The 20,607-nt window shown below is 37.5% G+C and overlaps 1 protein-coding gene across 3 annotated transcripts; it reads right to left on the reverse strand.

Moving 5' to 3' along the window:
• Positions 1-10,224: 10,224 nt before the first annotated feature.
• LOC111872737 lies at positions 10,225-19,516 on the reverse strand. Of its 3 annotated transcripts, none has more exons than XM_023866900.2 (3): positions 19,262-19,508; positions 11,475-11,619; positions 10,225-10,430 (listed from the first exon to the last, which is right to left on the reverse strand). In XM_023866900.2, the coding sequence occupies exons 1-3, from the start codon at positions 19,298-19,300 to the stop codon at positions 10,252-10,254; spliced, it is 363 nt and encodes a 120-aa protein (XP_023722668.1). In that variant the 5' UTR covers positions 19,301-19,508; the 3' UTR covers positions 10,225-10,251. The 3 variants fall into 3 exon arrangements, 2 of the variants coding, with proteins under 2 accessions (XP_023722668.1, XP_023722669.1); XM_023866901.1 differs by lacking the exon at positions 19,262-19,508 and adding an exon at positions 16,170-16,179; XR_002844288.2 differs by lacking the exons at positions 10,225-10,430; positions 11,475-11,619 and adding an exon at positions 16,204-16,268 and having other exon boundaries at positions 19,262-19,516.
• Between the last annotated feature and the right edge of the window lie 1,091 nt (positions 19,517-20,607).

A 20,607-nucleotide genomic window follows, 5' to 3' on the forward strand; every position in this document is an offset into this window, starting at 1 on the left:
GATTCAAAAGCAGCCATACAAGCCATATCCTCAAATAAAATAACTATCATGAGACAGATAATTGAAATCAAAGAACTAATAAACCTACTGGAAAACACAAAAAAGATAATATACATTCAATGGATACCATCACATGTTCATGTTCGCATCAATGGAAACGATATTGCTGATGAACTGGCAAAGAAGGGCACAAGACTGCACCACCAAAATAAAATCTTAAGTGCCCACATGCTAGCTTACAAATTCAAAACTAAAACAAGTAAAGAAATACTCCATACCATCAACAAAGAACCATACAACAAGAAATGGTCAGAAATAGGAAAACTTTGGGAAATTAACAGCAAGAAACCCAGAAAAGAAGCTGTTGCAAATTTTTTAATGAATACAGGACATGACTGCCTTGCAGTACATCTTTGTAAGATAGGAATATATAACACAGAAGAATGTACACTGTGCAACTTGCCAGGATCATCCATGGGAAAAGAACACATTCAATGCCCTAATCTTAACAAGGAAATGCAACAAAGCAAGAACTGGAGTGCTCTCTATTGGGAAGCAAGAAGCAAAATGGGTTAAATGATCCCAAATGCAGCCATTAGAAACCAGCCACCTTAAGCTACCACTCAACGTAGCAACTCCCGGAACTGAGGCATGTCGTATAAGGGATAAGTTTTTGTATGCCTGTGACAAAGAAGTCTGCCACCTGTGAGCTCAGCCACATTTTGACACCTTGCATGAACTCCTCACTGTTGAAGTGCTGTGATCGCAACCAGTTATTCAGGTAGGTAAACAAACAGGCGGTAGTCACTTGGAGCAAGATCTGGGCTATAAGGAGGGTGGTCACACAACTCCCAGTTGAACTGCTGAAGCAGTGCTCGAGTGCAAGCAGCTGTATGTGGACACACATTGTCATGGAGAGAAATACACCAGATGTCACTATTCTACACCTTTTGTTCTGAATAGCCATACAGGTATTGGGGGGAGGGGGGGGGCTGAGCTCGGAGGCAACAGACTTCTTTGACACAAGCACAGAAACTTATTCCCTGATACAAGTGCCTCAATTCCGGCAGTGACTATGTTGAGAAGTAGCTTAAATACATATTTTTTTTATATAACAACTTTCCTCATTTGTTTTGTTAATACCCTCATATATCACGGCACCTGAGTCCATCTCGACGGTGTATGTCATAAATCCCTCCAATCAGTCTGTGTGTGTGTGTGTGTGTGTGTCCCTTCTTTCATTACTAGGCAGCAGCTCAGTAAAGATGTTCCTGCTGCAACAGAATTTTTGGAGGCATCATTTTCTATGCGGCCCATGTCATATCAGGGGAAAGCAGGTGATTAGTTCTTCCCAGAACACCTTGATCTTGGTGTAACAGTGCCTCCACTGTACTGTGCAGCTGTTCACTGGCCCACACCTGCATATTCTGCTTGTTCAAATGAAAATGGACCTCATCATGAAACAGTATGGCTAGAGGTATTGCTGGGTTGTCCTCCGTGAACATCTTGGGCACTAGATAAGTCAACTCTCCTACCTTTATCAGCCACACAAAGGGTTCATTTGAATTCTTTGCAGAAACATTTTCCACATCTTAAATTATCCTGTATGTTGAAATTCCCAAGTTTAGATGGTGAAAAAGATGTTTTACAGATCTCCTGGGACTGTGTCCATGCCTGCTCAACAGGTGAATGTTTTCTGGTGTTCTCACAAGCTTCTCCTAATGACAACACCCTTCTTAATGTTGATCACACTCCCCATCATTTCAAACTCAGACCTACTTCATGCTTTCATGCATCCAAATTTCACTTGGAATTTACGCTGAATCCTGACAACACAATTAGTCTGGTAAAATCCCATTAAAACACATTGTTCTATCTAGTACGCCATGTTAGTCAATGTTGCTTCATAACATTTGCCACCAAGGGCAGCACATTCTGCCACCCACAGACATCAAATACAGTGACGTTTGCTATGTATGAGTAGTTGGGTAACTATATGCAATTAAAACATTATCATCTTTTTAGAAAGACCCTGTACATTAAGAACTGATTTTCATGGCTTGTGTATCATTCATAATTATGCTATGTTGTGATACAAAAATAAGTATAGATTCTAAATGGTTCTGATGGTAAGAACATTCAGGATTACTGGGTTTTGGACTCTGTCTAATGAACACAATGTTTTTGAAACTGGATGTTTCCATCCTCAGATGAGGGGGTGGAAGACACAAACTCTGCTGGTCCATTAGAAAGAGCTAACCTCAATCACTGGACAACTACAGCTGTGATTAGACTTTGTCAATAGGAGACAACAGGAAAATGTACAATAAAAATTGTGATAATGCATGTAAAACAGAAAAGGAAATGGAAAATAAATGCAACAATCGAAACCAAGGAGCTGAATCCATAATTATCAATGCATATGGATAGTGTAAAGATTTTCATGTATTTTTTATTGTATAAAGAATTACTGTAAATACAAGAAAGGCCTAGGCAATGCCCATCCGGCCTTCTGTAGCACATTCTTGTATACATCTTATTCTATTGCAGCAGTCTCTCTGCGATTCTTAATATAGATGTTAACTTAAATCTGAGAGTATCCTGTTAATAATCAGCACAATTTGTAAATATAGGAATGTTGTTTATGAAGTAACAGGACACCTTGCAGAAATCTTTTTTTCTCCTAGCCTTAAGAGCTTTGTAACTAACTTTGGGTATTCCTTTTTGCTATTCTCAGACAGAATGTCCATCATTGTTGCCCTTTGGTCCTCATAGTTTTTTATGTAACATTATGTTCTACTGCCAACACCATCTGTGGAGCAAGAATTGAACCCCAAAACTAAAATCATACAGATATCCAAGAAGAATCTGTCAGATCACACTGACCATTCCCGTGAGTTGCTAACCTCACTGTTGAGAAGGGCATCCATATGGAGAAATACCCAAATTGTGCTGACTGATCGAATTTGTTGAACATGTCATATGGGCAGATTTCTTGTATCTCCCATACCTGCTGTTACGTTTCAGTTTCCAAATTACTAAATTTATCCCAGCCTACCCTATGGCCTTCACAGGCTATGTTCACAGAGCTACATGGCTAGCAGTCTGCCTGTTTTACCAATGTAGCTTCTGCCACTTTAACAGGAAATGCTATAGACACAATGTGCCTAGCTTCTGCCACTTTTAACAGGAATGCTACAAACACAATGTGCCTAGCTTCTTCCACTTTAACAGGAATGCTACAGACACAATGTGCCTAGCTTCTGACACTTTTAACAGGAACGCTACAGACACAATGTGCCTAGCTTCTTCCACTTTAACAGGAATGCTACAGACACAATGTGCCTAAATTCTGCCACTTTTAACAGGAATGCTACAGACACAATGTGCCTAGCTTCTGCCACTTTAACAGGAATGCTACAGACACAATGTGCCATCTGCTGCAAATCTCCTTCCCATCTAGTTCTCATGATTGAACTTAGCATGTTTAGTTCTGAAGATGATCCTATGTTGTAATGATTCCTTATGTTAGAAATGTTTCTGAAAAGCCCTCCATATAGTGAATATACAGAGACAAGCAGCTGTGAAGCAAGTGTGTTTAGTTTTGAAGATGATCCTAATGTTGTAACGATTCCTTATATGTTTGAAGTGTTTCTGAAAAGCCCTCCAGATAGTGAATATACAGAGCCAAGCGGCTTTTCCTCTTTATTTTGATGACTACTACCTTTGGAATTAATAACAGAGTAAATGAAACGTGGACAGCCATTCAGCTGAAGATCATGTCCGGGTTACCAATTTCATTAAACAGATCTTGTCATTCTTGGCATATGGTAAAGTTCAGTTGTGTAGACTCTGAATTATTCCTCTTTTGACATGGGGAGGATGATCAGATTTGAAGCTGAGGTATCAGTCAGTGTGGGTGGGTTCTGATGATCAGTACATACAGAAAAGGAACTGTACTGTCTGTTTCTATTCCCACAGTAAATTTGATGGAAGGCTATTGAGGAGGCTGAAGAAATTGTGTAATCTATCTGGACCATGAAGCCAGAAACAAATGTGTCATCTATCTACTGTAGCCAAAGTAATAGTTTATACTGTCATGTAATTGATTATAAATGGGATTTAGACTGGTAACTGGATTCACTGAACTCTTACAGAACATAACTACAGATAACTATAGCACTAATGCTAATTCACTTACTCTGCAGTTCACCATAACACATAAGTCTGTTGTATCTTCACTGGTTGTCGCCTGGCTTCCAGTGCCATAGCTTCCTTAGCTTCCATGTTCACATCCTCACTGGCCAGTGACTATCTCCCAGCTAACTAAACTCTAGACATGTCCTGCTTATAACACCCCAGTATGGACCACACAGAAAACACCTCTCCCAACAAATCTATTGTTGCATCACACAGCTTTCACACACAACACCTAGAGAACACCACTTCCCATTTACTCCATTTTTGTGTGTTACAAATCTGTTGCCAAGCATGTGTTCAGAGCCATTCCTTAGCAACAACTGTCTCTGCTGTCTTCTCAGTTCTTGCCTTAAACAAATATGCCACAATATTGTGCCAAGAGCCAGTTTCTCAGAATGCTCCATGCAGATGCTGCTAACAATCAGGATAGCCTGGATACTTCACACATATGAATTCCCCTTATCCTATTCATATGGAACTGGGACAGCTCAGTTGGTATAGTACTGGACTAGGTCTGGACAGTAAGGAATAGACTCCTGGTAGGGGCAAACGATTTTTCTCTATTCCACAGTGTCCAAACTGGCTCTGGTGCTCTCCCAGCCTCATATCAAATTCATACCACACAGGGCTCTTTCCCCAAGGTTAAACCGACCAGGGCGTGAAGCTGACCACTAACCCACCTAGTACTCGGGTCAAGAATGGTGAAGCTGCATCTGCACACCCCAATATGTCTTCATGGTGTCTTAATTAAGAACAGGCACAACTTTACCTCCAGTGACTTTACATTAATCCTTTTTAATGGACCCAACAGTGTAGGTGTCTTTGACAAACATGCCATCTCTGGTGAACTGTTTGTACAGTTCAGCATAAAGCTGATGAAAATTAATAGAAGTGTTTGCATATTTACAAGATCACTAATAACGTGAACGTTAAAATATTAATTCACAACAACATTCATTAAATATACTATTTAAGAATTCACTACATTAATAACATTCTTATTATTATTTTCTATAATGAATTTTAGCATATGAATATTTTATTACATTTTGAATATTTTTACATATATATTATTAGTGAGCTCATATATTATAGACAATTATTTTGTTAACTTCTAACAGCTTTGTGGTGACTTGTATACCCACCAAGATGGCAAATTTATTACCAAAACATGTCAGGTGAAAATATGCTGTAATTCAGTATCAGATTTATTTACTGCTCTATTGGATAACGATAAAGACTTCAACATACTATTCCACATTATTATTAACAATTAACAAGAATTCTTAGATTACTTAACACCTCAGTTTCAGCAACACAACTGACAGAAGTGAGTTCATGGTTGGTGATCAAGCAAGAATTTGATTTTGAAAGTACTTTTCATGACCTATTTGTCATTACCATCCTAGCCTTCCCCTAGAGGGACCACTATGCAACATCTGACAAAACAGCTACCCAGGCCAAAGCATGCAACAGGCATTTTCTAAGTACAAAGTCACACGTTACCACAGTTCTAATCTACCCTTGTTTGGCAATATTTGAAAGTGAACTGTTAGTATTATGTTCTGTCTGTCTTTACTCCAATAAATAATTGCACAGACGATTCGCCAGTCCACGGCATCAACAAGGACACAGTAATGAAGTCAGATTTCAGATTCACCAGCCACCATGTCATCTAGTCCACACATGGGTTATTATGCCTCACTAAACGGGAGAGGCTACAAACTACAATATGCTCAGAAGTAAATTTGAAATAAACTTAAAAAATGTCAAATGTTAAATTTCTAAACAGTTTGTTCAACCCCCCCCCAGAAAAGTGCCAGATGTACAGGAAGGACAAGGAACGTGTGGGAATTATTAATATGCATTTAAAAATGTACCTGTTACTGCAGCAGAGAATTTTAATAACATACACAAAATGTAATAGGGTATATAAACTTATCTGAACTAAATCTATGTCAAATTCGCAATATTTGTTCATGATATTTGTGGAATCTATTAACCTTTATTGGCCACACTGCTTGTAGAGCATTGCACTCCTTCAGTACTTACATTGTCATTCCAAGATAAAATTCTGCTGCCAGCCCATCACATCAGAGGATTTTAAATCCCTAAATCTTGGACAATAAAGGTTAATGTGTGGCATATCCAGGAAAACTTTAAAAATAATTTTAACTGCAGAGTAAGAAAAATAATGTTTTCTTACTGCAGTACTAAGCAGACTGGCTTTTGAAAAATTTCAACTTGCAGAGGTTCTCTCAATTAAAAGTTGAAATGGTATGGGTAGGAGGACCCCATTATATATAATGCTATTCAGGATAAATGTAAAACCAAACCTAAGTAAAGCTATATAAAATGTAAATTACGCTCTGAAATTGTTCATGCTGCATATGAATGTTTATAGCACATTTAAGAAACAATAATTTTAATTAACTTCAGACTAAGCAAAACAATATAATTCAATGATAGTAACTAAATAAATATGAAGAATATATTCATCTAAAATAGAAAGGAACCTACCTTATCTAGCTACATAGTGTCACATCCCAGATGACTGCAATCTAATATACAATGCAGTGAAACCTCAAATTTGAATAAACAATGAATAAAAGATTGTAATTGTTTATAGATCTTTCAGTTATAAGTTACTGAAATGAACACAAAGAAGAACACAAAATGGTGACATTTAAGATAAATTAAAGTTCAGGATAATACTGACATAGCAGCTTGGCAGGTTTCAACATGCTCTAAAAGCCTTGAAATGGGCTCACTCACAAATGAAACACTGCAAGAATGTTGTACTTTTGAAACAACTAATACACTTAAATAAACTACCTACTGGATGAGCTAAGATAAGTTATATAAACCATATCCACATTACAGAAATAATAGGAACTGATGAGCTGTATTCTGCTGTCAACTGCTGTTGAGCTAGAGAGCACCTACATTAGAACTTGATACTGTGAGTCACAGAACTGGGTATCATAACCTAAAACAAAGAATAATGTCACATAGTTATTTACCTGTCTTTAAAAGTTTCAGTTACCCCTATTACAGTGTAAGTTTCAACGTAAGAGATGAACTACTCATCAGATCTTTTGTATTCTTCAGTCACTGGAGAAAATATAGGAGTACAATGACACAGACTTCAAGAAAGCCCGTGATTCAGTTAGGATGGAATTATTGTACAATATTCTGTCAGAGTTTAGGATACCCATGAAACTAGGAAGGCTAATTAAAATGTGTTTAAACAAAATGTATGGCAAAGTCTGTATACGTAAATATTTGTCTGATAATTTTCCTATCCAGAATGGTCTAAAACAAGGAAATGCTTTATCACTACTGCTTTTCAACTTTGCGTTAGAAGGTCCAAGAAAACTAGGTGGGACTGAAATTAAATGGAATACATCAGCCGTTGGTCTGTGCTGATGATGTGATCTACTAGTTGTTAATATAAATACCATAAAGAAAAATACACAAACTTTAATTGACGCTATTAAATAGGTTGGTCTAGAAATAAACACGGAGAAAACTAAGTATATGTTGCTGTCTTGTCACCAAAATGCAGGGCAAAATCAGGACATAAAGATACGTAACTGATGTTTTGAAAATGTGGCACAGCTCAGTAACAAATCAAAACCTGATTCAGGAGGAAATTAAGAGAGGACTGAATTCGTGTAATGTTCCAGAACTTTTCATCTTCTCATCTGCTGTCTGAAAACATAAAAATTAGAATATACAAAACTATAATTTTGCCTGTGGTTCTGTATGGGTGCGAAACTTGTTCTCTTAACATTAAGGGAGGAACACAGACTGAGGGATTTGATTTGTTTCATTCTGGTCCAACACACTAACAATATTACAAATGATAAAACAATTCCGTCCAGTGTAACTGTTGAAGCTTTTACTACTTCACTTCTTAGCACCCTAACATGTTTCGGTCCCTATAGACCATCATCAGAGGGAGCATCAATACTTTTAGAAACTACTATTACATTGTGTTTTGATTTTTAAAATACATAAATATACAATATTTGTAATATACACTTTATACAAAATCCAAATTTCTTACAACTACAGCAACTGTCCTTGATGCATTAAGTTTTTTTTTTAACTTTTTGTTATTTAAGGTAAAATTCTTTAACCGAATAGGTTCGTGTCCCTTGTCCTTTCGTTTTTCTTGATGGGGCCGAACTTGTGCCGCTTGTCTTTCTTGGGAAGGTAGTGCTTGTTGTTGTCCTATGTTTGTTCATAGTGTGCTGTGTTGTTTTTACTTAACAACAACTTAAAAACAACACAGCACACTATGAACAAACATAAGACAACAACAAGATCTACCTTCCCAAGAAAGACAAGCGGCACAAGTTCGGCCCCATCAAGAAAAACGAAAGGACAAGGGACACGAACCTATTCGGTTAAAGAATTTTACCTTAAATAACAAAAAGTTAAAAAAAAAACTTAATGCATCAAGGACAGTTGCTGTAGTTGTAAGAAATTTGGATTTTGTATAAAGTGTATATTACAAATATTGTATATTTATGTATTTTAAAAATCAAAACACAATGTAATAGTAGTTTCTAAAAGTATTGATGCTCCCTCTGATGATGGTCTATAGGGACCGAAACATGTTAGGGTGCTAAGAAGTGAAGTAGTAAAAGCTTCAACAGTTACACTGGACGGAATTGTTTTATCATTTGTAATATTGTTAGTGTGTTGGACCAGAATGAAACAAATCAAATCCCTCAGTCTGTGTTCCTCCCTTAATGTTAAGAGAACAAGTTTCGCACCCATACAGAACCACAGGCAAAATTATAGTTTTGTATATTCTAATTTTTATGTTTTCAGACAGCAGATGAGAAGATGAAAAGTTCTGGAACATTACACGAATTCAGTCCTCTCTTAATTTCCTCCTGAATCAGGTTTTGATTTGTTACTGAGCTGTGCCACATTTTCAAAACATCAGTTACGTATCTTTATGTCCTGATTTTGCCCTGCATTTTGGTGACAAGACAGCAACATATACTTAGTTTTCTCCGTGTTTATTTCTAGACCAACCTATTTAATAGCGTCAATTAAAGTTTGTGTATTTTTCTTTATGGTATTTATATTAACAACTAGTAGATCACATCATCAGCACAGACCAACGGCTGATGTATTCCATTTAATTTCAGTCCCACCTAGTTTTCTTGGACCTTCTAACGCAAAGTTGAAAAGCAGTAGTGATAAAGCATTTCCTTGTTTTAGACCATTCTGGATAGGAAAATTATCAGACAAATATTTACGTATACAGACTTTGCCATACATTTTGTTTAAACACATTTTAATTAGCCTTCCTAGTTTCATGGGTATCCTAAACTCTGACAGAATATTCTACAATAATTCCATCCTAACTGAATCACGGGCTTTCTTGAAGTCTGTGTCATTGTACTCCTNCTCCTCTAGAAACAAGATATAAAAATAATTCTAGCTACTTACCAAATTTCTAAGAGCCAGCAGTAATTTACTATGAATTAAAAACGCGCGCGTGCCCCCACCGCGCATGCACACGCACATGCACATGCACACACGCACGCGCGCTCATGCACGCACACACACACACACACACACACAAAACCTGCGCAGAGCCCTGGGGACTTGGTGACCTCTTGGTTAGACACTGAGCTCTCATTTAGAGGGCTCTGAGTTTGATTACTGGTCACATGTGCATCCAGATTTTTCTGCACACAGATTGTAACTTTCACCTCTACAAAGATAAAACTTAAGGAAAGTGAAACTCTCCCTCCCCCACTGTTTCATGCCCATGTTAACTTATAGATACCCCAAAAAAGGAAGTGACTACGCCATGAAGGCTTGTGGGGGAGTGGAAATATAGATCCACATTTTCTTGACTTTGGCACTAATTGAAGATCAGTTGTCAGCTTCACTGCTTTACCCCTGGGGAAAGAGCCCCTGGTACCCACTGGATAGGAGGCTGAGTGGGCCCCAGAGCTGGTGTCATCGATGTGGAGAAGATAAAATTCTTGACCCTACTGGGACTCAAACTCCGACTCCTCAGTCATCCAGCCAGTAGCCAGTCGCTATACCAACTGCACTAACCCGGCTCACTGATAACCTTTCATCCAGCTGTAACAGAACTTGCTCTACAGGTGTTCCCAGCTCACAAATGGATTTTACCTCCTTACTTTGGTAGGCAGAAGTCAGAAGGTCACCAGAGACCACATCTGTAGATACTATATGAACAATACATTTATAGACCTAATGATTTAACAGTCTGCATTCCTAATAATTAAAGGGTCCCCCTCTTTTTAGCCTTTCGTTTCCAAGCTTATGTTAAGCATCCAAAAGTAATTAATACAGGAAGAATTTAAATAAACTCAAATTAATATCTCAGCTTAGAATGAATATAAAACCAACTCTTAAGAGAATTACAGGTCTCATTTTAAAAAAAGTTAGGTGTACTCCTATTAGATCATACATACTACACATTCATTTTGTGACTATATATTCGTCATTTCTTCATTTATAGCAGGCACAATTATATCAGTGGCAAAGTTAATCAACAGTACAGATATCACCATGAAGAGCGGCAAGTTCTATTGCAGATAAAGGTAATCAATACAACAGACGTTACATTTCATATGCATATATATTCTTATTTAATGTTTCTTTGCAATCTGTTAAATATTGGTGTGTACTGAAAAAAAAAACTGTCACAGATCTTAAATATCTACAGTTTAAGCCATATTCTTTGTGTGATGAATTACTACTGGGCTGTTTGACAGCATTTGATATGGCATCATGACACGCAGAAGTTTGGTACAATGAATGACAGAGACCAAATATGAGATGTGAGGTTCTTGCAGTTGTGAATATTAAGATTTCTTACAGAATGTGATGCCATGTAGTCTGGTAGGTGGGTATCAGCATTTTAGAGAAACCTGCTGTCTCCATCTAGTTTCTTCAAAATACTGGTACCTACCTAGCAGATGACATGGCATCATAACCTAGAACGCTGTAATCTTAAAGAGACTTCAGTGATGCACTGTAACGCTGTCTGGATCATGATTTAATTCTGTAAATAGTTAACAAGTTAAAAATGTTAGTTAAAATCAAATTTTATCAATTTTCTAAGGAACTCACCATATGAAAAATGATTAGATCCAATGAATGAAGAAAGGCAGAGGTTATAATACAACTGCCATGATGCTACAGTAACATATACATAAATACATAATTCTGCACAACTACCGGCAGACTGGGCACGTTTACTGTACCTTCACTCGAGGCTGCAGTATGTCCTGCTGACCTCAAGCGAAAGAGCGTTATTTCAGCTGCAAGTATTTTGGCTTCTTCTGCAGACGAAAATATCCTGGGAGTCTGAAACTGTGACTGATCCCCGGGATACTGTGGTATCACCACCTGCAATATATTATTATTAACTGTAAATGAGCATACAGGCTCAAGTCATACTTGAGGAGGTACTCAGACTGAATCTTGAGTCAGGACACTGATTATCAAGAATGCTGTTACTTATGATTTTTCTTAGTTTCTCCTGTTAATCATTAGGACAGTACCCTGAAATGGATAATGACTTGTTAGTAAGAAACTTTCAAGGATTCATGAAAACTAAAAATTGTAACATTTCTTGAGCTAGAGAGCTGTCATTAGAGAGTGACAGGCATGGGATCATTTTCTGATGGAGGCATACAAGGTCTCTGAAACCTTGGACTTCTGCTCCAAATTAATGCAGCTGATGGCCTGAGAAGATCTGTCACTTCTCAGCAGTCCATAATTTCTCCAGTTAACACTACATAATGCTAAATGATGTCTTCAACCATTACAGTCCTGTTAAAATAACCATAATCTGTCCAGCCATTTAAAACTGGGTAACGATAACAGAAAATTAACACTAACTGAAGAGACGGGTTGAAATCAGTAATTTTAAATTTGGACCCCAATGTATTACACACCATCTTTCAGGTTACAAATGTGTTCTTGGTCACTGTCCATAGCTACCATCTATCACACTAGCCAGGTTATTTTATTATTATTACTAACCAAAAATATTCTAATTATAATGAGAGGAACTTTGACAAAAATGCTGAAATGTATCTTAATGTAAGAAATGTAACCAGTAAAATAAGTATGTACTTAGTGTGTTTGTGGATGTCTACTCACTCACTTCAGGCATCTCCTGATACTCAACCACACACAAGGTACAGCATAAAAACCACCTGGTAGCCCATACCAAAGCTGAGAAACCCACACAGAATAGCTTCCAACATACACACCAATATATGTGTATACACAAACTCTACAAGACACAAAAACCCACATATTCACCTACAAAATGACAAACTCTGTATGTCAATCAATCACCTTCACACACACAAAAGTAATGCTTCGCTTGCCTAAAACTACAAAACATGTACACCACTTAACACCTAAACATCTCCCCCACTTTCAAACGTTTAAAAATTAAAATTCTGTTTTGATCTAGTTTTCTTTAACTACTAGATTAGTTGGTTGAGGCACTATGCTACAAGATGGAAGGTCACAGGACTGAATCCCAATGAGGTGGATATTTTCAATTTACCTAATCATTCCAGCCGCACTATGGCCCTGGGGTCAACTCAGCCTCTAACAGAAATAAGTACCAGTCCTTTGGGGTTAAGGGCGGCCGGGGCATAAGGCTGACAACCTTACTGCCATCTGTGAGCCGAATGTCTAGAAAATGTGGGAGCCTTGACCTCTCACAACCCTATGGGCCTTCACAGCCTGTTACAGGGATACTTTTACCTTTTTTTTTTAATAGATTTTAAGTACTAACACACTTAACCTTTATCATATATTATTTGACATATATCCCACAAAAGAACTTCAAATTAAAATTTAGATTATAATATTATTGATAAATGTACAAATGAATCCATTTCAATAATTTAGTAATGACATATGTATTAAGAAAGAAACCACCTGATGATCTTTGTAGATCGAAACATGTAATGGGATGAAAATAAAATAACTGGAACATTAAATATTTTGATACCAGTTACAAACAACTGTGTTGAAGTTCCCCTAAGTGTATCAATAATAATGATACAAAACGGTGCAAAACATATAGATTTCATGAAACCTTATAATGTGGAATTTTATGAAGAACTGTTGGGCTATGTCAGTTTTCACTCAGATCAATTTAATGAGCACTTCATATGTAGAATTACACACATCTCTGTGTCCATCTCGAGCATAGCTTGCTAAGTATATATCAGAGTGAAAGACGGCCCAAACAAAAGCTGTGAAGAAACATGAAACACGCAGTTTATGTCTGACATACTTTTCGGTAGGTCTTATGATTTCTGGGATAAATACAGCAATTAGATGGCATATGTACATTTCTGGAGTTTGATATTCTACAGACAGGGTGTCTCAAAGCGGTACCAACACTTGCATTATCTGTATTCTTCTACTGTTTCTATTACCCTTCACTAGCATGGAAAACTGGGAGAGCTTTCCAGTTTGATAGAAAAGTATCAACGTTTCAGAGGAAACTGCTGCCTCCATCTTCATGGTAGGTGATCTCCTACCCTGAAGATGGAAGTGGCAGGTTCTTCTGGAACACTAGTACCTATCTACCAAACTGCGTGGCGCCACATCCTAGGAGACCATAACCTTAACATTCACTGCTCTGAGAGCCTATCTCAGAATAATACCGGGACTTTTCGAGGACTTTATCCCCACTGCAGATCCATTCTCCAAGCTACATCCTCCCTCTCTCTTAATTAGGGCATTAGCCATGACTGCCTGTTCCATATAAAAATTGATCTTTCCACTGTTTTGTGGGCTCACTGTTTCCTTTACCAATCAGTTTACAATTTGCACAGATTGGGTGGGAGGGGGGTCTTCTATTTGTAGGGCATGGAGCGAGGATAGCACACAGTCAGTACAGCGACTGGCTATGGGCTGGACAACCGAGGGGTTGGAGTTTGAGTCCCAGTAGGGTCAAGAACTTTGACTTCTCCACGTCACCCAGACTAGGCCTGGGGTCCACCCAACCGCCTATCCAACAGGTACCAGGGTCAATTTCCCTGGGGGTAAAGCAGCCAGGGCCTGAAGTTACCTCCAACTAGTGCCGAGGTCAAGAAAATGTGGATCTATACATGCACTCTCCCATACATTTTCATAGCATAGTGCTTAATTAGTTAAGCATAGGGCCTTTTTTTTTCTTTTACATATTTAAGGTATAAGTTTTACAACTGGCACCCTATTACATTACTTCTGTTCATGTCCTGCTCCTCTCCCACAAATTTTTATCACCATATTTCTATACCTTCTACTATTCTTGGCTCTATCATTTACATTTCTAAATCTTGCCAAACATATGTTAATACTCATACACACCGTAATGCTGTCATTAAAATTATTCTGTATTTGGAAGGTCAAAATTTCATCCAAGATTAAAATCTCTTAGTATTTTTAATGAGTCCTGCCACACAAATGCCACGTGCAGAACACCAAAAAAGAAAACACTCCCTTTTTCCACTTCATAACATTGTCAATGTAAGAAAGTAAATGCAATGGTGATTTATTGGAGAGTCATCTGAGTGAAGGCGGATGTATTTCCAATATAGGTTAAACATACAAGATGTGGAGCTCTCATGGCAAGCAAATGCAACTCTTCTCAGACAGTCAGCAATGTCAAGTGGAACGGATTTTCAACAAAGTATCCTCCAGTATACATAGGGCACATGGAGGGTACCAGAAACTAGAACTGGGCAGGGGGCTTTCTCTAATTTACTCTGAAGGGCTTAGCCACTGGGGCTTCCACACTTCTGCTGTGGTAGGTGGAAGTCACACCCCTCAGGGGTCTTGTGCGGGTCAACTGCAGGCAAAACTAAGAGGTCTTTAGATAGGGGTGAATAACCTAAGAAGGAAAATTGATAAGCTAGTAAAGAAGTGGAACAGTACAGGAGGTTCTTCTTGAACAAACAGAAGCCTCAGCTCAGGCTAGCTTAAGGGTTCAGCAAGGGGTGGTCAGCTGTCCCTGTCAGTGAATGACAGTGCATGCCTGTAAACACCCCATCAGCAATCCAAGAGATCTTCTTCTGGCACTGGAGGGCTCAGGTACTGGCCCCTTCTATCAAAAGGAAGTATCTTTCAGCTCTCAGGAGCTTCCATGAAAGGTGTGCATGGATAAGAGTGAATCAGGGCTCTTCATCTGGACGAACAGCCCGTCCATCAAGAAGAAATGTCTGACCCGCAGAAGAGGCTATTCTTGGAGAAACTGAGAGAAATTGTGGGAGTTATTATGTCCCTGTTGAAGAATAATATAGAGCTGTCAGCAACCAAAGAGAGGATAGCATTATGTTGATGCCCATTTTGGTGGACATGGATTCGTAACTTTAGGCTCTGCATGAGTGGAGCCAACAGATATTAGAGGGTCTCATATTAAGATCCCTATTGTGAAATCTGGGGTACACAATGGACGCAGCAGTGGTCTGAGGTGCTTGGGGCAACTAGAAATCCCCCCCTTCCCTAAGTCAGTATTCAACACTCAGTCCTCCCCATTACAGGTGAACTACACAAGATTTGAAGTTTACTATGACAATGAAGTCTTCTCATGCAATCCACCATGACAGGACAGAACACATATCCATTTTGGAAACTGTCACTGCATTTGTCACCAGGGACTGATGATGTTGGAAATTCATTCCACCTTGACATGATTAATGCCCGAGAACACTTCTCTGCACATGAAAAGAAAATTAACTTCCAGCCAATTACTGTAAATCCTCCACACTAGCAACTTCAGTCTGAATCAACAGTGTACACAAATTAAACGTCTGTAACTAATATAAATTCTCTATATTTACTACCTCCAGTTCCAATAATTACAACTTATCCAACACTTCACCTTCTTGCTCAGATCCACTGTCCACAAGAAAATCAAGTAAATGATTACAACTTACCTGGCACATGTACACTAAAGTAAATGATTACAACATGACTGGCATGATACTGAAGTAAGGTTCACCCCAGTTGTTTTTACGGCAGTATTCAGAAAGTACCTATAACAGGTTTATTTCCAGTTATAAATGTACTTCTTCTGCATTTAATATGGACATAAAATATATTCTTGCAGATACGACAACCATGTAGCACGTAAAACCGAGCACTAAGCAGGAGCATTATGTGAAGCCTGTCCTTCAATAACATGTAATTCAAATAAACAACTAAACACATTACTTCATTAACCCACTAACAGTATTGTTTGCTGTTTATTAAACGTCTTTTGCTCATGGCCTAGCACCTACCTACCTAGGGAACATCCATTTCTGTGGTGTGGACACCCACAGGGCAACTTTATTCTCCCCGGTAATTGAGTAGTCAGGTGAATGGTGGTGAGTGGGGACCTACAACTTAATACTGGCTCCAAACCAACTGAGGGAGGGAGGTTCATAACCTTCATACTCACGTTTTCTCTTTCTAAAGATGACGTTCAAATCCAAGCATAAAAATTCACACACGGAACTGACTAAGGATCAAACTCAAAACCCCTGAATAATTAACATTATAACATAAACTGTTTGGACTATCAAATATTTTGTTAAACATCTGAAATTTCAGATAATATACAAAAACAAAAGTATATGAAAAATGAATCAGAACCGAGATTTTTAGGTATAGACATTATAGAAAACCTTAAATGGAATACCCACATCCAGTCATTATGTTCAAAACTTAGTAAAACATCCTATATAATTAAATCACTAAGAGGAGTTTTGAATCCAAATATGTTAAGAAGCATTTATTTTGGAAAGTTTCAATCGTTATTGAGATATGGAATAATATTTGGGGGGGGGGTGATGGTAATAGTATAAAGGTATTTAAAATACAGAAGGGGGTGCTGCGAATAATTAGTGGACTTGGTAAACAAAAGTCATGCACGCAAATTTTTAAAGATTATGACATCCTTAGAGTCACATCTTTGTATATCTTAGAGGTGTTATGTTACATAAAAAAGCACAAAGCAGATTTGATCCAAAATATAAATATTCATAGTTATAATACAAGAATAAACAAGGATTTTCATGTTCAATTCTTGAGAACTACATTATTTAAAAAAAGTGTGGTAAATATGGGGATAGAATTGTATAGTAAGGTGCCAAACAAAATAAGAAACTCTGTGGGTTTTTCAGTTTTTAAACAAAAGACTTAAAATCATTTTTACTGAAACATTCTTTTTATACGATAAATGGATTTGTTAGTTTTAATAAAAAAGTGGATGGTGCAAGTACTTATGTTTGGGTGTCATAGCCATTCATGAGCTGGATATTGTAGTTTGTGTATTTTTTGGAATGTTGTATTTATACATTGCTTATGATTGTAACAAATGTTGGTAGTATGCTTGTAACTTTGTAGATTTGTTTTGTTAACTTTTATTGCCGAATGACTTGTCCAAGTGTTACTACGTAGCAAAATGGATGAAAATAAAATACAGTACAATACAATACAGTATGTAAAAGTTGATCAACATATGACTGTCTTCAGAATTACTGGGTTTTCAGACTTTGTCCATCATCTGGTATTCTGAAAACTAGAAAACACACCATCTCAGAAACTGGATTTGTTTCTGCCCTCACATAAGGGGGGAGACACACCTACTCTGTTGGGTCCCTTAGAGAAAGCTAACCTCAATCACATTCTAAGAGACCCAACAGAGTAGTGTCTCCCCTATCCGATAAATGATACAAACTCCGTCCCAAGTGCAAACAATATATATTATATGTCTTTGATCTTGCTCTCTTCTACACTACATGTTTCGGCCTCTAACGGCCATCATCAGGCGTATACTCTTACGTTACTGCCACACTGAACCCAGTCTAAAATTTAACATTTAAAAAACACATTGTTATTTTCTTCGTTATTATCAACATCTACCTCGTTGATACCTGTCTGGTTTGTAGATTATTTTGCACATGTCAATTTTGGTTTTCCTGTAGTAGCACTATAAAATCTTTAGTTACAATTTTTAAATCCTTTAAAATTTTCTCTAAATTTTAAATTTAAACAGCACTACATTAACGATTCTAAGTCAGGTTTACCTTAACCCCATCACTTTTCTGGTTTCTCCTCCCCTCTCTGCAGAAATTCACTCTCTGCATTAAACAGAATTAACAGCATATACTAAAGACAATTCAATATTTTCAAGTAATGGTATATCAATCTCATGTGAAAAAATGGCATGCCTGAATGTGCAAACATATTTCTGTTTGTAACTACCTAAATAAATTTAAACCATTTGCCCAAAAATTCTGTGGTGAACTAATACTGGTGTAATTTATCCCTGTGAAGCACAGCGTTTACTATAACCTACTTTAACGTTAAAAATCTGTTTATTTTGGCCACTGAGTGCAAGTATGCATTCTGTGAGATTCTCAAAATAAACAATGATTTTTCCCCTAAAGAGTATTAACTGACTGGTCTTTGTAATGAAAATGAATTATGTTTTGTGTTCAGTACAAAACGAATTTTTAAATATTCTACAGAAGAACGCCAGGCTTCAATTTTTTTATGCAAGGTCCTTAAATATCGCGTTTTCACATTCTCTTGGAGAGCATGCAAATGTTTTAATGGTAACATTCCTTTAAAATGGATGATAATGTGATTCCATATCTACTTTTTATACATCATCATGACCAATAAACAAGTGTGCCAGTACTTGAAAGTTCTCTCTGCCAAAGCATCATACCATAAAGTGGTTCATGGGGAATGACACACATTCTTAACCTGAGCAGCAGTCGGAACTGAATTCTCAGTTTCACGCCCTACCTCCTTTATCCCTAGGGCAACAGCCAACCCAAGCATGGGCAATTTAGTATAGTGAATCACAAACCTGGAAATTACATGCATCTTTATGGTCTTCATTTAAATTTCAGGCAACAGAATTTGTGAACTAGAATAAATCATTAAAATTCTCATCTTTTAAGTCTGCTAATCTCTTAAAGGGAAACGTGCACTATAAATTATTCCAAAACTTTTCATTTTAATCCACACATACCTCCGGGGCTCTAGGTCCGATGATATGAGGCGGTACCATGATTAATGTTCTGCCACCTTTCCATCTACTTGAACTTTGTGCATCAGAGGATCCATAGGTCCTATAAAATTATATTTAACATAACCCTCTAACTTATGACAATGCATTTTGACACACTATTAACATTGGCTATGTCTTATACATAACTAAAAGTAACATAAATATTTAAATTAAGTTCCTTCATAACACCGTAGAATACAGATATAATTCACAAAAACAAACACACTCCAATTATCATATTCTACTAATTAATAAGACACATACTCATCTAACTAATAAAATATATGTTGTAATAGATAGGATCTCCGCCATCTTTTACAGTGTCTCATTTTTTCTGCTTGCCTACATTTATTTCGTAATTTATTGTATCGTTTAATTCCTACCTTCCCCCCCCCCTGGTATCTGTATTTTGTCGCAGTGGTGGAGGTTTGCATGCCTAAAGGAACCTGAGAGCCATGCCAGCGGTAACATATGTTACCAAAAGGGCCTCCAATGCTGGACGAGTCAAAGGTGATAGGCCAGACCAAAAGAGATACCCTGGTCCTCCACCAAGTTGTGGGTTGGGGCATGAGGCTGACAACCTCATCCCTGTTAAAAACATAAATTGTTAGGAAACCTTGAATGACAGCCCCAGAGATATCAGATGTATCAAAATATATGCGAAATGGCATGATAAAGGAACTACGAAATGAAACATTCAATGTGTTGACTGTGTAAATGGGAGCCTTAAAACAACTTGAAAAGTGCTGCAAGATTAAAAGGTGGATATAACAGCACTAGAGAAAAATTTGTTGAATCCGACAAGGTGTTTTGGAGAAGTGGAACTGCAGTGTGTATTGCTGCTGTCAGAAAAGCAAACATGAATTTGTATGTGGATTCATAGTAAATTCTACAATTAACCATTCAGTAATTGACTTCAAACCCATTAATCACAGACTGTGTACCACGAGGGTTAGAGGAAGATTTAATAACCTTTCAGCTTAATATGTGCACATGCACCAACAGAGGAGAAAAATTAATATATTTAAGATAGCTTTCATGAGGAGTTGGAAACGATGTTATTGGGTGCCCAAAGAACAATATTAAGATTCCCCTTGGAGACTTTGATACCAAGGTAAGGTTCAAAGATCAAGACAGATTTGTTGTTGGGAACTGTGGACTGCATGAGGAAAGTAATGATAATGGACTAAGATTGATTGATTGATTGACTGATTGATTGACTGATTGGTTGGTTGACTGATTGATTGATTGATTGATTGATTGACTGGCTAGTGCACTAAACATGGTAACAGGGAGTACTATGATCC

This window comes from Cryptotermes secundus, unplaced genomic scaffold (assembly GCF_002891405.2).
Source record: "Cryptotermes secundus unplaced genomic scaffold, Csec_1.0 scaffold2830, whole genome shotgun sequence".
NCBI classification, from domain to species: domain Eukaryota; kingdom Metazoa; phylum Arthropoda; class Insecta; order Blattodea; family Kalotermitidae; genus Cryptotermes; species Cryptotermes secundus.

Coding starts and splice junctions, on each gene's coding strand:
- LOC111872737 (XM_023866900.2), bottom strand. CDS start 19,300: ATGGTACCGCCTCATATCATCGGACCTAGAGCCCCGGAG. Junction 11,620..19,261: donor TCGGACCTAGAGCCCCGGAG/GTATGTGTGGAT, acceptor AATATATTGCAG/GTGGTGATACCACAGTATCC. Junction 10,431..11,474: donor TACTGCAGCCTCGAGTGAAG/GTACAGTAAACG, acceptor TTGTTCATATAG/TATCTACAGATGTGGTCTCT.